Below are 18,419 nucleotides of genomic sequence, written 5' to 3'. Positions count from 1 at the left end.
CCTAGAAAGGCCAAAACGTAGGAAGAAACCTAGAGAGGAGGATGTGTTTGTATTGAATAACAGGATGTGTGTGTGTGTATTCAATAACAGGATGTGTGTGTGTATTGAATAACAGGATGTGTGTGTGTATTCAATAACAGGAAGTGTGTGTTCAATAACAGGATGTGTGTGTATTTGTTACGTTCCCCAGTTTCTGTGTTGTAGTTTGTGTATATGTGAGTGTGTTTCAGGTAATGGCTTCCTGAAGTTCTCCAAGCAGCTGATTGGTCGGCCCCATTGCTTATTGGAGAGCTGACCCCGCCCCCTCGTCAGGACGCAGCTGTCTCCAATTACCAACCCCACCTAAAGCTATATAAGCCAGTGTTCTGTTGCTCAGAAGGGGAGATATTTGCTGAGAGATATTTGCTGAGAGATATTTGCTGAGAGATATTTGCTGAGAGAGGAGGTTGATGGCAGAGGGATATATATGTTGGTTGTTACTCAGAAAGAGTTTTGGTATGTACTCTGTTAGTTGTTGCTGAGGTAGCTGATTGGATAAGTCTGTTGTGTGTCAGTAGGACACAGTGTTTGGATTATTGGAATTGTTACTTACATTTGTGTTTCTGTTTCATTTGCACCTAGGGAGTGTTTAGGCAAGAGGCCTGCGGGCATACATAACCCGTAGTAGTTTGCTGTCTATGCACACTAGGTAAGACCTGGGCGGACCATCCCCTGTATTTTGGTTAGTGCACCAGGTGGTGCTAGTTAGGTAAGTAGTGGGTAGGCAGGTAAGGTAGGAGAGGGGGCTTTGATATTAACTTTCTTTGCTTTGGTTCCGTCCAGCCCCTTTTCCCCAAACTTACCGTGTGAAGGAATAAATTCCCTGTAAATGGTATTCTCTGCCTTTTTGTCATCCTTACTCACACCTACAGTCCCATACCTCTTTCACACCACGGAGAGTTGAGTTGTAGCAGGGTGTTTCGTTCCCTCTTTCTAGAGACGTGCGTAACAGTATTGAATAACAGGATGTGTGTGTATTGAATAACAGGATGTGTGTGTATTGAATAACAGGATGTGTGTGTATTGAATAACAGGATGTGTGTTTATTGAATAACAGGACGTGTGTGTCTTGAATAACAGGAGATATGAGGGCCTTCCCTGTAGCTCAGTTGGTAGAGCATGGTGTTTGCAACACCAGGGTTGTGGGTTCGTTTCCCACGGGGGGCCAGCACAGAAAAAAAAAAATGTATAAAATGTATGCATTCACTACTGTAATTCGCTCTGGATAAGAGCGTCTGCTAAATGACTAAAAATGTAAAATGTAAATGATGTCAGTGGGTGAAAGATAAACATTCCTCAGGCTACAGTGTTTAATGTGGAACCATCATGTAACCACACAGACACTGAGGAAGAAGATGGTGGCCAGACATAGAGCACAGCACCTTTCACATTCATTGTTTTGTGTCCAGCTTTGCCATGTGCCTCTGTGGGCTGAGATGACAACAAACCAGTGTGTGGTTAGAGAGGGAGAAGAGGGGGTCTCTGACTTCTAGAACAGACTCTTCATCACTCCACTTAACATCTCCCTGAGAGGTCATTGTATTGATTGAGGTCAAATGGATTCATTTCAGAGTAAATTAAATAAGCCCTCATTAACAAGATGTCTGAAAACAACAAGATAACTAATGTAAAATATTCTGGGTCTGTTAATGTAAAATATACTGGGTCTGTAAAATGTATATACAGTGCATTCAGAAAGTATTCAGACCCCTTGACTTTTTCCACATTTTGCTACATTACAGCCTTATTCTAAAATGTATTAAATTGTTATTTTCCCTCATCAATCTACACAGAATACCCTTAATGACAAAGCAAAAACTGAAATATCACACTTACATAAGTATTCAGATCCTTTACTCAGTACTTTGTTGAAGCACATTTGGCAGCGATTACAGCATTGAGTCTTCTTGGGTATGATGCTACAAGCTTGGCACACCTGTATTTGGGGAGTTTCTCCCATTCTCTGCAGATCCTGTCAAACTCTGTCAGGTTAGATGGGGAGCGTTGCTGCACAGCTATGTTCAGGTCTCTCCAGATATTTTCGATCGGGTGGTTTCATTAGAACAACTAATCTTGCTTCTCATGGTCTGAGAGTGTTTTAGGTATCTTTTGGAAAACTCCAAGAGGGCTGTCATCTGCCTTTACTGAGGAGTGGCTTCCATCTGGCCACTCTACCATAAAGGCCTGATTGGTGGAGTGCTGCAGAGATGGTTGTCCTTCCGGAAGGTTCTCCCATCTCCACAGAGGAACTCTGGAGCTCTGTCAGAGTGACCATCGAGTTGTTGGTCACTTCCCTGACCAAGGCCCTTCTACCTCGATTGCTCAGTTTAGCTGGCGGTCAGCTCTAGGAAGAGTCTTGGTGGTTCCAAACTTTTTCCATTTAACCTCTTACATCTAGACGTTCCGCTAGCGCAACACCTGCTCCAATATCCAATGATAGGCGTGGCGCGAATTACAAATTCCTCAAAAATACAAAAACTTTTCAAACATATGACTATTTCACAGCATTTTAAAGATAGGACTCTCCTTTATCTAACCACACTGTCCGATTTCAAAAAGGCTTTACAGCGAAAGCAAAACATTAGATTATGTCAGCAGAGTACCAAGCCAGAAATAATCAGACACCCATTTTTCAAGCTAGCATATAATGTCACAAAAACCCAGAAGACAGCTAAATGCAGCACTAACCTTTGATGATCTTCATCAGATGACACACCTAGGACATTATGTTATACAATACATGCATGTTTTGTTCAATCAAGTTCATATTTATATCAAAAACCAGCTTTTTACATTAGCATGTGACGTTCAGAACTAGCATACCCCCGCAAACTTCCGGGGAATTTGCTAACAATTTACTAAATTACTCACGATAAACGTTCACAAAAAGCATAACAATTATTTTAAGAATTATAGATACAGACCTCCTCTATGCACTCGATATGTCCGATTTTAAAATAGCTTTTGGTGAAAGCACATTTTGCAATATTCTAAGTACATAGCCCAGGCATCACGGGCTAGCTATTTAGACACCCGGCAAGTTTAGCACTCACCAATATCAGATTTACTATTATAAAAGTTTGATTACCTTTTGTTGTCTTCGTCAGAATGCACTCACAGGACTGCTACTTCAATAACAAATGTTGGTTTGGTCCAAAATAATCCATCGTTATATCCGAATAGCGGCGTTTGTTCGTGCATCCCAGACACTATCCGAATGGTAAAGAAGGGTCGTGCGCATGGCGCAATTCGTGACAAAAAAAATCTAAATATTCCATTACCGTACTTCGAAGCATGTCAACCGCTGTTTAAAATCCATTTTTATGCAATTTTTCTCGTAAAAAAGCGATAATATTCCGACCGGGAATATCCATTTAGCTAAACAGAGGAATGAAAACAAACCTTTCGGTCGACGCGGGCACGAGCCTTAGTCTCACAGTACTGTAACCAGCCACTACCCAAACGCGCTACTTTGTTTCAGCCAGAGCCTGCAAAGCCACGATTCCGCTTTTTGCCGCCTTCTGAGAACCTATGGCAGCCGTAGGAAGTGTCACGTTACAGCTAAGATCCTCACTCTTCAATAAACAGAGACAAAAAGAACGACACCTTGTCAGAGAGGCCACTTCCTGCATGAAATGTTCTCAGGTTTTTGCCTGCCATATGAGTTCTGTTATACGCACAGACACCATTCAAACAGTTTTAGAAACTTTAGGGTGTTTTCTATCCAAAGCCAATAATTATATGCATATTCTAGTTACTGGGCAGGAGTAGTAACCAGATTAAATCGGGTACGTTTTTATCCAGCCGTGAAAATACTGCCCCCTAGCCATAACAGGTTAAGAATGATGGAGGCCACTGTGTTCTTGGGAACCTTCACTGATACTGAATTTTTTTTCCCCAGATCTGTGCTTCGACACAATCCTGTCTCGGAACTCTATGGACAATTCCTTCGACCTCATGGCTTGGTTTTCACTCTGACATGCACTGTCAACCGTGGGACCTTATATAGACAGGTGTGTGCCTTTCCAAATCATGTCCAATCCATTGAATTTACCACAGATGGACTCCAATCAAGCTGTAGAAACATCTAAAGGATGGTAAGTGGAAATAGGATGCACCTGAGCAAAAATGTTTCATACATTTGCAAGAATGTCTAAAAACCTGTTTTTGCTTTGTCATTATGGGGTATTCTGTGTATATTGATGAGGGTAAAAAATATTGAATCCATTTTAGAATACTGCTGTAATGTAACAAAATGTGGAAAAAGTCAAGTGGTCTGAATATTTTCTGAATGTGCTGAATATTGCATTGTTTCCTATTGGATTAACTGGTTGTTAAAACAACTACATTGAAAAGATATCACTATGTTGTTTTGGTGACTAAACCAATGTTCTCATTACATTTCACAAACTTATTTTGAATCAATGGTTGTGTGGTGAGAGATGTTTACAATCTCGACCTTCGCCTCTCCCGAGTCAGTACGGGAGTTGCAGCAATGAGACAAGACTGTAACTACCAATTGGAAACCACAAAAAAGGTTAAAAAATTAAAGTATTTAGGATTTTAAAAACAAAATACATTAGAGTGCAGTTCAGCCCAGTCTAATTCAAATGACAAAATACTCAGAAGTAATTAAAATACGTATTTCAAATACATGTAATATAAATACTAACCATCTCTGCCTACTACCCAACACACTGTCATACTTCCTTATCAAAGAAACCACACCCCCTCTACATACAGAGAACAGTCCAGTAGGAAGCCACTCCCTGTCCTCTGGTGTAGAGTTCCATGAAACAGAAAGTCAACTTTCACACTGCCATTGCTCAACCTTCACACTGCCATTGCTCAACCTTCAGGAGAGAGCACCAAAATGGCAGAGAATCAGGAACTGTTCTGTTGCTCTATCTGTCTGGATCTACTGAAGGATCCGGTGACTGCTGCCTGTGGACACAGTTACTGTATGGGCTGTATTAAAGAAAGCTGGGATCAGGATGTTCTGAAAGGTGTCTACAGCTGTCCCCAGTGCAGACAGACCTTTACCCCAAGGCCTGTTCTGAAGAGAAACACCGTGCTGGCTGAAGTGTTGGAGAAACTGAAGAAGACAGGACTCCAAGCTGCTCCCCCTCCTGCTCTGTGCTATGCTGGACCTGGAGATGTGGCATGTGATGTCTGCACTGGGACCAGAAAGCAGAAAGCCCTCATGTCCTGTCTGGTGTGTCTGGCCTCTTACTGTGAGACTCACCTCCAATCTCACTATGAATCTCCTGCTTTGAAGAAGCACAAGCTGGTCAAAGCCACCGCACAACTACAGGAGAAGATCTGCTCTCATCATGACAAACTGCTGGAGGTTTACTGTCGTACCGATCAGCAGTGTATCTGTTATCTGTGTACAATGGATGAACATAAAGGCCATGATACAGTGTCAGCTGCAGCAGAGAGGACTGAGAAACAGGTAAGACCAGAACAACTTGTTGGTGACTGTCTGATAAACAAAGACTTAAAGATACAGTAGGAACTAAGGCTGTTTGAATATGAGATAATTCAAATGAAATCGATCCAAGGCAGAACAAATACGAACACAGACCAAGAGAATATATATTGTTTATGTAACCAGGCAAGTCAGTTAACTTCTATGGCCTAGTCAACTGCCAGTGGAATCGCGTGGCGCGAAATACAAATACCTCAAAAATGCTATAAATTCAATTTCTCAAACATATTACTATTTTACACCATTTTAAAGACAAGACTCTCGTTAATCTAACCACATTGTCCGATTTCAAAAAGGCTTTACAGCGAAAGCAAAACATTAGATTTTGTCATTAGAGTACCCTGCCAAAAATAATCACACTGCCATTTTCAAAGCAAGCATATATGTTACAAAAACCAAAACCACAGCTAAATGCATCACTAACTTTTGATGATCTTCATCAGATGACACTCCTAGGACATTATGTTATACAATACATGCATGTTTTGTTCAATCAAGTTCATATTTATATCAAAAACCAGCTTTTCACATTAGCATGTGATGTTCAGAACTAGCATACCGACCGCAAACTTCCGGTGAATCTACTAAATTACTCACGATAAACGTTCAGAAAATACATAACAATTATTTTAAGAATTATAGATACAGAACTCCTTTATGCAATCGCGGTGTCAGATTTGAAAATAGCTTTTCGGCGAAAGCACATTTTACAATATTCTGAGTAGATAGCTCGGCCATTACAGGCTAGATAGTTTGACACCCACCAAGTTTGGTGCTCACTAAACTCATAATTACTATTAGAAAAATTGGATTACCTTTGCTGTTCTTCGTCAGAATGCACTCCCAGGACTTCTACTTCAACAACAAATGTTGTGTTGGTTCCAAATAATCCATAGTTATATTGAAATAGCTCCGTTTTGTTCGTGCGTTCAGGTCACTATCCGAAGGGTGACGCGCGAGCGCATTTCGTGACAAAACATTTCAAAATATTCCATTACCGTATTTAGAAGCATGTCAAACGCTGTTTAAAATCAATTTTTATGCTATTTTTCTCGTAAAATAGCGATAATATTCCAACCGGGCGACGTTGTATTCATTCAAAGGCTGAAAGAAAAAATGGAGTGTCACTGTCCCCAGCCTGACCACTCACAAAATCTCCTGCTGTTCTTCGCCCAGAGACAGGAGACAATGGCTCTCTCTCTGGCGCCTTATGAGAGCCAATGGAAGCCTTAGAAAATGTCACGTTACAGCAGAGATGCTGTATTTTCGATAGGGATGCAACAGAAGGATAACAAATTGTCAGACAGAGCACTTCCTGTATGGAATCTTCTCAGGTTTTGGCCTGCCATATGAGTTCTGTTATACTCACAGACACCATTCAAACCATTTTAGAAACTTTAGAGTGTTTTCTATCCAAATCTACAAATTATATGCATATTCTCGTTTCTGGGCAAGAGTAGTAACCAGTTTAAATTGTGTACGTTTTTTATCCGGCCGTGCAAATACTGCCCCCTAGCCCCAACAGGTTAAGAACAAATTCTTATTTACAATGACGGCCTACCCCGGCCAAACCCTAACCAGGACGATGCTGGACCAATTGTGCGCCCCCTATGGAACTCCCAATCATGACTGGTTGTTATACAACCTGGAATCAAACCAGGGTCTGTAGTGACACCTGTAGCACTGAGATGCAGTGCCTTAGACCGCTGCGCCACTCGGGAGATATGTTAACCCAGATTCTCCAAATGTATCACCATTTTAGAAAGTCAAACACCATTATCATTCGTTATCAAACACCCAACCAGCTCCCTGATTTGTGTACTGTTAAAACTATAATTATTCATATTACAACATAATAGACACTTCCGGCGCCGACAGAGATGGCCGCCTCACTTCACGTTCCTAGGAAACTATGCAGTATTTTGTTTTTTTATGTGTTATTTCTTAAAATGTTACCCCAGAAAATCTTAGGTTTTATTACATACAGTCGGGAGGTACAATTGGATATAAGAGCAACGTCAACTCACCAACATTACGACCAGGAATACGACTTTCCCGAAGCGGATCCTCTGTTTGGCCTACCACCCAGGTCAATGGATCGGATCCCAGCCGGCAACCCAAAATAACGGCGCCGTAGAAGGGGCAGACGGAGCGGTCTTCTGGTCAGGCTCTGTAGACGGGCACATCGCGCACCGCTCCCGAGCATACTACTCGCCAATGTCCAGTCTCGTGACAACAAGGTAGACGAAATCCGAGCAAGGGTAGCATTCCAGAGAGACATCAGAGACTGTAACGTTCTTTGTTTCACGGAAACATTGCTCACTCGAGACACGCTATCTGAGTCGGTACAGCCACCTCGTTTCTTCACGCATCGCACTGACAGAAACAAGCATCTCTCTGGTAGGGCGGGGGTGTATGCCTTATGATTCACGAGACGTGATGTGATCATAACAACATACAGGAACTCAAGTCCTTTTGTTCACCTGACTTAGAATTCCTCACAATCAAATGCCGACCGCATTATCTACCAAGAGAATTCTCTTCGATCATAATCACAGTCGTGTATATTCTCGCACAAGTAGACACATCAACGGCCCTGAAAGAACTTCCTTCGACTCTATGTAAACTGGAAACCACATATCCTGAGGCTGCTGAAAACAAGGCTCCCCAAATTCTATCACCATATCGATTGTGATAACATCGATGGCTAGATCACTGTTATTCTAACTTCCACAACGCATATAAGGCCCTCCCCCGCACTCCCTTTGGAAAAGCTAACCACGACTCCATTTTGTTGCTCCCAGCCTATAGACAGAAACTAAAACAGGAAGCACCCGCGTTCAGGTCTGTTCAATGCTGGTCCGACCAATCGGATTCCACATTTCAAGATTGCTTCGATCACGTGGACTGGGATATGTTCCGCATTGCGGCGAACAACAACATTGACTATTCGGTGAGTGAGTTTATTAGCAAGTGCATCGGTGATGTTGTACCCACAGCGTCTGTTAAAACATTCCCCAACCAGAAACCGTGGATTGATGGCAGCGTTCGCGCAAAACTGAAAGCGCGAACTACTGCTTTTAATCAGGGCAAGGTGACCGGAAACATGACCGAATACAAAGAGAGTAGCTATTCCCTCCGCAAGGCAATCAAACAAGCTAAGCGTAAGTATAGAGACAAAGTGGAGTCGCAATTCAACGGCTCAGACACGAGAGGTATGTGGCAGGGTCTACAGTCAATCACGGACTACAAAAGAAAAACCAGCCCCGTCACGGACCATGATACCTTGCTCCCAGACAGACTAAACAACTTTTTTGCTCGCTTTGAGGACAATACAGTGCCACTGACATGGCCCGCTACCAAAAACCTGCAGGCTCTCCTTCACTGTAGCCAACATGAGTGAAACATTTAAACATGTTAACCCTTGCAAGGCTGCAGGCCCAGACGGCATCCCCATCCGCGTCCTCGGAGCATGTGCAGACCAGCTGGCTGGTGTGTTTACAGACATATTCAATCAATCCTTATCCCAGTCTGCTGTTCCCACATGCTTCAAGAGGGCCACCATTGTTCCTGTTTTCAAGAAAGCTAAGGTAACTGAGCTAAATGACTACCGCCCTGTAGCACTCACTTCCGTCATCATGAAGTGCTTTGAGAGACTAGTCAAGGATCATATCACCTACACCCTACCTGACACCTTAGACCCACTCCAATTTGCTTACCGCCCCAATAGGTCCACAGACGACGCAATCGCCATCACACTGCACACTGCCCTAACCCATCTGGACAAGAGGAATACCTATGTAAGAATGCTGTTCATCGATTACAGCTCAGCATTTAACATCATGGTACCCTCCAAACTCGTCTTTAAGCTCGAGACCCTGGGTCTCGACCAGGCCCTGTGCAACTGGGTCCTGGACTTCCTGACGGGCCGCCCCCACGTGGTGAGGGTAGGTAACAACATCTCCACCCCGCTGATCCTCAACACTGGGGCCCCACAAGGGTGCGTTCTCAGCCCTCTCCTGTACTCCCTGTTCACCCACGACTGCGTGGCCATGCACACCTCCAACTCAATCATCAAGTTTGCAGACGACACTACAGTGGTAGGCTTGATTACCAACAACGACGAGACGGCCTACAGGGGGAGGTGAGGGCCTTCGGAGTGTGGTGTCAGGAAAATAACCTCACACTCAATGTCAACAATGTCAACAAAACAAAGGAGATGATCGTGGACTTCAGGAAACAGCAGAGGGAGCAGCCCCCTATCTACATTGACGGGACAGTAGTGGAGAGGGTGGAAAGTTCCTCGGTGTACACATCACGGACAAACTGAAATGGTCCACCCACACAGACAGTGTGGTGAAGAAGGCGCAGCAGCGCCTCTTCAACCTCTGGAGGTTGAAGAAATTTGGCTTGTCACCAAAAACACTCACAAACTTCTACAGATGCACAATCGAGAGCATCCTGTCGGGCTGTATCACCGCCTGGTATGGCAACTGCTCCGCCCATAACTGTAAGGCTCTCCAGAGGGTAGTGAGGTTAGTGAGGTAGTGAGGTCTGCACAACGCATCACCGGGTGCAAACTACCTGCCCTCCAGGACACCTACACCACCCGATGTCACAGGATGTCACAGGAAGGCCAAAAAGATCATCAAGGACAACAACCACCCGAGCCACCGAGCCACTGCATGTTCACCCCGCTATCATCCAGAAGGCGAGGTCAGTACAGGTGCATCAAAGCTGGGACCGAGAGACTGAAAAACAGCTTCTATCTCAAGGCCATCAGATTGTTAAACAGCCATCACTAACATTGAGTGGCTGCTGCCAACATACTGACTCAACTCTAGCCACTTTGATAATGGAAAAATGTATGTAATCAATTTATCACTAGCCACTTTATATAATGCCTACATTACTCATCTCATATGTATATACTGTACGCTATACCATCTACTGCGTCTTGCCATCTGTTAGAATAATTTGTATGTGTTAGAATAATGAATAAATTGTTACATTGTCATTACAGGATAGGGTGAAATGTTTGAGAATCATGGGAAGATAAAACCAGGATGTGGGGAGATTTGTAGGTATTGTAATACTTGGATGTTATATTCTTTAGTAGGGATGTAAACAGAGTAAAGTTGTAGAGTAGGTAATAGGAAATCATTAGAGGGTTTCAAACCAAGAGGGATGTTATATTCTTTAGTAGGGATGTAAACAGAGTGAAGTTGTAGAGTAGGTAATAGGAAATCATTAGGGGGTTTCAAACCAATGGTTCTTTGTGGTTAGTGGAAATGTAAAAGGACTGAGTCCTAATTTTTGATTTCAGAGCTCTCATGAATAAAGACCGTTGATCCTTTTTTTATAAAATCTGAGTGTCACAGAAAGAGCCGTGTTGAATAGACCAAACTGCAGCGGGAATATGGATACTCATATTTTAATTTAAAAAAAAGGAGTAAAGCATCCACTGGAAAAAAAACAATACACACGACAGGAACAGTCTTACAGGCATACAAAAACGCAGTGCAAGAACAACCACCCACAACCCCAAAGAAAAACACACACACCTATATAGGACTTCCAATCAAAGGCAACTCAACACACCTGCCTTCAATTGGAAGTCCCAATCACCAACACAACATTTAACAAACACAAACACCTGCCACATCCTGACCAAGACTAACACAATTACGCCCTCTGCTGGTCAGGACGTGACACTGAGACTTTGCCCTTTATTAGTGAATCAAGGGTCTTACAAACTTCGTTGAGTTGGTTAAAGATTAAATACATTATTGGGATTGAAAATTCCCATGACACCATCTTGATGTAATTAAATGTATCACTAGCCACTTTAAACAATGCCACTTTATATAATGTTTTCATACCCTACATTACTCATCTCATATGTATATACTGTACTCTATACCATCTACTGCATCTTCCCATCTTGTTGTAATATATCACTAGCCACTTTAATAATGCCACTTTATATTATGTTTTCATACCCTACATTACTCATCTTATAAGTATATACTGTACTCTATACCATCTACTGGACAGTAGTGGAAAGGGTGCGGTGGCAGAGTAGCCTAGTGGTTAGAGTGTTTGACTAGTAATTCAAAGGTTGCAAGTTCAAATCCCTGAGCTGACAAGGTACAAATCTGTTGTTCTGCCCCTGAACAGGCAGTTAACCCACTGTTCCTAGGCCATCATTGAAAATAACAATTTGTTCTTAACTGACTTGCCTAATTAAACAAAGGTAAAATACTCTCTATGCTGTTCAAGCATCACTCATTCATATATTTATATGTACGTATTCATTCCTTTAGACTTGTGTGTATAAGGTAGTTGTTGTGAAATTGTTAGGTTAGATGTATGGTCGGAACTAGAAAGCACAAGCATTTAACTACACTCACATTACCATCTGCTAACCATGTGTATGTGACAAGTAAATTTGATTTGAATAATATAACTTCACACAGACACTTCCTCAACATTTTAATCCCTTCCTCTCTATGGGCCCTATGTCACATTACTATACTATTGACCTACTGGACAATTAAAGCTTGATAGCTCATTGAAGAGTGATTCTCCACAGAGGCAGCTGGGGATGAGTCAGCAGAAGGTCCAGCAGAGATTCCAGGAGAGAGAGAAGGAGCTGAAGGAGCTCCAACAGGCTGTGGAGTCTCTCAAGGTGAGTATTGTTGACCAGAGGAGAGACACCATTTCACTTCTCTCCTCCAGTCAGAGAGAGAGAGAGAGAGAGGAAGAGAGGCCCATATCCAATCCCATTGACCTCACTGTTGGGAACAGGACCCCTATCAGAGAATATACTGCTTAATGTAACTGACAGGATATGAACCCAGGTCTACTGCAGGAGAAGCCAACATCTTGACCATTACACCAAGAGGACATTCCCTATTAGGCCGACACTGATTTTGAAGTTCCAAGCGGGGCTACCTCATCACATAACATTTAGTAACCATGACTGACTCATGTACCCTATACATTAACATGGAGCTCTGTCTCTTAATTCAATTCAAAGGGCTTTATTGGCATGGGAAACATATGTTTACATTGCCAAAGCAAGTGAAATAGATAATAGGCAAAAGTGAAATAAACAATCAGAAATTAACAGTCAACATTACACTAACAAAAATTTCAAAGGAATAGAGACATTTCAAATGTTATAATTCAAGTGCAAAGAGACTGAGCTGTGCTCCAGACTGAGATCTGGAGGTTAAATGGAAATGAATGAGAGAGAGTTAAGTGAGGTAGAAGGTGTGGAGAAGAGCTCAGAACCAGAGAAGTATTTGGTCATATGAGATTTGACTTCAGAAGAGTTACAGGGTGTGTTGAGTGGTGGTGTCCCGTCCTCCCAGGTCGTTGGCATGGTGCAGGAGCAGATAGGGTCAAAGTAGTGGAATGGGGTAGTGGGTTTTTAATGAGTGTAGGGTTAGTTGGCATGGTGCAGGAGCAGATAGGGTCAAAGTAGTGGAATGGGGTAGTGGGTTTTTAATGAGTGTAGGGTTAGTTGGCATGGTGCAGGAGCAGATAGGGTCAAAGTAGTGGAATGGGGTAGTGGGTTTTTAATGAGTGATGGGTTAGTTGGAACAGGACACCATTGAAAGGAGTGATTTCTGGGGTAGCGTTAGTGTGGAGGTGGAGCAATTGAAATTGAAGATTCGTGGTGTTTGTGATGCCCACCGTTTGGTGTGAAGCAGACCAGGTGGTGAGCGTGGTGAAACAGAGGAGTCACTGTCAGCGTTTGAATCTTTACCCGACCAAGTCATGTTGGGATATATCAGTTATCCTGTTAGAGTCTTTGTGTTGAATCCACTGAGCTGTTTCAGGTGCAACGTTTATGGTCATGTTGCAGCAGTTTGTAGGAGGGAGATTCCAAGATGTGGGAAGTGTGCAGGAGGTCATGGGATAGAGGACTGTGTAGTTTCAGTGGATGAAGTTGTGTCAACTGTAGGGGTGTCCATGTTGCTGGGGATCAGAGGTGTCTGGTGAGAGAGAGGCAGGTTGAGGTGACTAGAGTCAGAGTAGTGCAGAAGGTGTCGTATGCTGAGGTAGTGAAGAAAGTAGAGGAGGTTGGGTCAAGGGTGAGGAATCCTGAGAGGATCCCTGTGAGTAGTAAATCTGTGCCAGCACAGACCGATGGGCCAACGAGTGATATATGCTTCAGTAAGGTTGGCTTCTTAGAGTTCAAAGCAATGGTTATCAACTGTACCTCAGAAATGGAACGTAAATCACAGAAAATAGATTTTGTGATTCCCTGTGGCTCAGTTGGTAGAGCATGGTGTTTGCAATGCCAGCATGGTGTGTGCAACGCCAGGGTTGTGGGTTTGTGTAGTGGCTAATTTCCGCATTACCAAATGAGGAGTTACAAACACACCAGTCTGAGTTAAACTACATCTTCAATACTTAAGATACTTTTGCAAAAGTTCTTGACCTTCAATAATGCACTCTCTCGAATGAACCAGGAAGGTGATTACTCAATGGCTACAGGGATCTTTTATAGCAACGATACAGCCCCTTCAACGTACATTGACAAACCACAGATACTTAGTAACAGTTCACAAAGGTTAAGTTTTGTATGACAGATATCCATAAAACACATAAGACAGTAACTGCTATGTCAACCTGGTTCATTGAATAGCCCAGTATCTGGTCTCCTTAGAACCGTCCCTCCCTGGTACGGTATAGAACAAAACTATTAGCCCATTTCCTCTGGAATGCTTTTAGACGTTCTTAACAAAATACATCATAAATATCCTCTGTCAGTGCTATCTCATGGTGGCTCGTCCTCAGTAAAACACCTCCTGACCCCCCTCCTGGACACACTCACTGAGAGGGGAGTGACCTGCGCACAGACATAGTGGAGACATGTCTTTGGTTCCCCATTAATCACGCCATCCCTTCACATGGTTTAAGAATAGGTAAAGACACATTCCCATGACGACAAGTCTGACCTCTCCCCTCTCTGGGCCCCAAGTGTCTGAGCCCCAGCTAAGGTAGACGTGCAACTGAAAAGACACCAGAGTCCAATGGACACTTTCTAATGACAAGTACCTCAAATAAGCATATTATACTAATAAAACATCTTAATTATCTATGTTACCCAACTAATTCTGATTCGTCCACGACAGTTTGATTCCCACGGGGGGCCAGTACAAAAATAAATAAAAAAATGCATGAAATGAAATGTATGTATTCACTACTGTAAGTCGCTCTGGATAAGAGCATCTGCTGAATGACTAAAATGTAAATGGTGGCAGCTGCAGAGAAGTATTTGGCCATACTAGATTTGACTTCTGAGGGTGGTGGTGCTGTACCTGCATGTCAGTAGAGGGAGGGAGACAAGGCCTGGAGAGCAGGGTGGCAGTGTTCTGACTCAAATCAGCACAAAGGCTACTGTACCATTATATTTTTTCTTTGTTGAAAGGGTAATCAAATTACTGTTGACGGGTACTGTAGTGTGGAGATGTTTCAGGAGGTATGTCTGTACGGCTGGAGAGGAGGGGTTGGATGTATGGCTGGAGAGGAGGGCTTGGATGTACGGCTGGAGAGGAGGGCTTGGATGTACGGCTGGAGAGGAGGGGTTGGATGTACGGTTGGAATGTGGTGCTGGATGGTGTGTTGTACTGTGGTGTTGGGTACTGTACAATGTGATTGTGTGGAGGTTGTGGTGGCACGTAATGTGTTTTTAGGAGGGGGGGTGTTACTTTAATGAGGATGGCAAGTTTCTCTCTCTGTCTCTCTCTCTCTCTCTCTTTCTCTGTCCCTCTCTCTCTGTGTGTCTCTCTCTGTCCCCCTCTCTCTCTCTCTCTCTCTCGCTCTCTCTCTCTCTCTCTAACTCTCTCTCTAACTCTCTCTAACTCTCTCTCTCTCACTCTCTCTCACTCTCTCAACAGCGCTCTGCACAGGCAGCAGTGGAGGACAGTGATCAGATCTTTACTGAGCTGATCCGCTCCATTGAGAGAAGGAGCTCTGAGGTGAAGGAGCTGATCAGAGCCCAAGAGAAGGCTCAAGTGAGTCAAGCTGAAGGACTCCTGGAGCAACTGAAGCTGGAGATAGCTGAGCTGAGGAAGAGAAGCACAGAGCTGGAGCAGCTCTCACACACAGAGGATCACATCCATTTCCTCCAGGTAACTAAACTGCCTTGTTACATGTGATATGAAATTAACTTAGTGTGAAACTATTCATCTCAGTCATTATGTTGTCCTGCCTGTCTCTCTGTCTCTCTCTTTCTCTGTCCCTCTCTCTGGCTGTCCGTCTCTCTCTGACTGTCCGTCTCTCGGCCCGTCCCTCTCTCTCTCTGTCTCTCTCCCCCTCTCTCTGTCTCTCTCCCCCTGTCTCTCACTCTCTCTCCAGAGTTATCAGTCTCTCTCAAATATCAGTGTATCTTCAGACTTACCCAGCATCGTTGTCCGTCCTCTTCAGTACTTTGGAGATGTGAGTAAGACTGTGTCTGAACTGAGAGAGAAACTAGAAGACTTCCTTAAAGGAGAATGGACCAAGATCTCCACTACAGGTGTGTTGAAAACAATAAGAACATCAACTTTAGACCATTGAAAGTTCCCTACTAGTCATATACATGTGGAATATGGTATGATGATAACATTCCCTCTCTCTGTCAATGTGTTTGTGTGTCTGTAGTGAATATAGTGGATGTTTTAATGCCTCCAGAGCCCAAGACCAGAGAACAGTTGTTACAATGTGAGTCTCTTTATTGTGAAGTAACTAACAGTCTCTTTTTACTGATACTCCTAACAATCCCTCTAGAGGATATATAGCAATAGTAGATCTAATCAAAGACGGGGTATCTATCTGACTCCTCATATTTCTCTGATTTGATCTCTGCTGTGCTCTAATCAAAGACAGGGTAGATACAGTATCTGACTTAACTTATTGTTCTGACTCCCCTCATTGGTCTCTGCTCTGCTCTTCTCCCAGATTTCTGTCAGCTCACACTGGACCCAAACACAGCGCACACACACCTCTCTCTGTCTGAAGAGAACAGAAATGTGACCTGTACAGGCCAAGTCCAACCATATCCTGACCATCCAGACAGATTCACCAACACCTACCAGGTTCTGTGTAGAGAGGGTCTGTCTGGGCGCTGTTACTGGGAGGTGGAGTGGAGTGGTGGATTTGTTAATACAGCAGTCTCCTATAAAGACATCAGCAGAACAGAGAAAGGGAGATATAGTGGATTTGGACACAATAACAAGTCCTGGAGTTTAGAGTACTCTATGGGTGGTTATTGTTTCAGACACAATAATGTTTTGACCGAAGTATCAGGTCCTCTGTCCTTCAGAGTAGGAGTGTACCTGGATCACAAGGCAGGTACTCTGTCCTTCTACAGTGTCTCTGACACAATGACCCTCCTCCACAGAGTCCAGACCACATTCACTCAGCCCCTCTATCCTGGGTTTTGGCTCAATGGAACTGCTGAGCTGGTTAAACTGTATTAGGGTCCACATAGATACTAGTCATGCTGGTGTAGTCTATAGCTGAGCTGGTTAAACTGTAGTAGGGTCCACATAGATACTAGTCATGCTGGTGTAGTCTATAGCTGAGCTGGTTAAACTGTAGTAGGGTCCACATAGATACTAGTCATGCTGGTGTAGTCTATAGCTGAGCTGGTTAAACTGTAGTAGGGTCCACATAGATACTAGTCATGCTGGTGTAGTCTATAGCTGAGCTGGTTACACTGTAGTAGGGTCCACATAGATACTAGTCATGCTGGTGTAGTCTATAGCTGAGCTGGTTAAACTGTAGTAGGGTCCACATAGATACTAGTCATGCTGGTGTAGTCTATAGCTGAGCTGGTTAAACTGTAGTAGGGTCCACATAGATACTAGTCATGCTGGTGTAGTCTATAGCTGAGCTGGTTAAACTGTAGTAGGGTCCACATAGATACTAGTCATGCTGGTGAAGTCTATAGCTGAGCTGGTTAAACTGTAGTAGGGTCCACATAGATACTAGTCATGCTGGTGTAGTCTATAGCTGAGCTGGTTAAACTGTAGTAGGGTCCACATAGATACTAGTCATGCTGGTGTAGTCTATAGCTGAGCTGGTTAAACTGTAGTAGGGTCCACATAGATACTAGTCATGCTGGTGTAGTCTATAGCTGAGCTGGTTAAACTGTAGTAGGGTCCACATAGATACTAGTCATGCTGGTGTAGTCCATAGCTGAGCTGGTTAAACTGTAGTAGGGTCCACATAGATACTAGTCATGCTGGTGTAGTCTATAGCTGAGCTGGTTAAACTGTAGTAGGGTCCACATAGATACTAGTCATGCTGGTGTAGTCTATAGCTGAGCTGGTTAAACTGTAGTAGGGTCCACATAGATACTAGTCATGCTGGTGTAGTCTATAGCTGAGCTGGTTAAACTGTAGTAGGGTCCACATAGATACTAGTCATGCTGGTGGTGATGGTCCCCAGATGTGATGATTCATTCTACTCTGTTTTATGTACAATGATTTAACTGATTTGATCTTCAGATGTTCTGAATTAAAATAAACATTCAATGTATTCATATTTATTTAAGTGCAATTTTTCATCTTGTACATTCCCATGAATCATGATGTATGGTGTTGATGTATATTGGTTGTCATTCAGAACCATTGATATGTTATCTCAGTTGGTTCTCTGTCTCTATGTAATTCTCCTCAGTATCATTGATCAGCTTGTAGCTCGGCCCTAATTGATGTGTTCTCTGTCACCTGGAGCTGCATGGAAAATGGTCCAGGAACAAAAGGACAATTCAGGACTAGTCAGCCCACTACAAGCTGGAATCACTTACTTTCTACTAAAGTATATGGTCTGGTTTCCCAGACACAGATTAATCCTAGTCCTGGACTAAAAAGTATGTTCAATG

At 43.2% G+C, this 18,419-nt stretch overlaps 1 protein-coding gene across 1 annotated transcript; it reads left to right on the top strand.

Annotated features, from left to right (window-relative positions):
* The first annotated feature begins 4,644 nt into the window (after positions 1-4,644).
* LOC123732592 (tripartite motif-containing protein 16-like) lies at positions 4,645-17,071 on the top strand. The gene is made up of 6 exons (XM_045711856.1): positions 4,645-5,494; positions 12,126-12,221; positions 15,448-15,681; positions 15,908-16,067; positions 16,193-16,252; positions 16,490-17,071. Exons 1-6 carry the CDS (start codon positions 4,913-4,915, stop codon positions 17,008-17,010), a joined length of 1,653 nt encoding a protein of 550 aa, XP_045567812.1. The 5' UTR covers positions 4,645-4,912; the 3' UTR covers positions 17,011-17,071.
* The last annotated feature ends 1,348 nt before the right edge of the window (positions 17,072-18,419 follow it).

The sequence above is a fragment of the Salmo salar genome, unplaced genomic scaffold (assembly GCF_905237065.1).
Source record: "Salmo salar unplaced genomic scaffold, Ssal_v3.1, whole genome shotgun sequence".
NCBI lineage: Eukaryota > Metazoa > Chordata > Actinopteri > Salmoniformes > Salmonidae > Salmo > Salmo salar.
The sequence above is the reverse complement of the archived record's forward strand: the minus strand, read 5'-3'. Positions and strand labels throughout refer to the sequence as shown.

Coding starts and splice junctions, on each gene's coding strand:
- LOC123732592 (XM_045711856.1), top strand. CDS start 4,913: ATGGCAGAGAATCAGGAACTGTTCTGTTGCTCTATCTGTCTGGATCTA. Junction 15,682..15,907: donor ATCACATCCATTTCCTCCAG/GTAACTAAACTG, acceptor CTCTCTCTCCAG/AGTTATCAGTCTCTCTCAAA. Junction 16,253..16,489: donor CAGAGAACAGTTGTTACAAT/GTGAGTCTCTTT, acceptor CTCTTCTCCCAG/ATTTCTGTCAGCTCACACTG.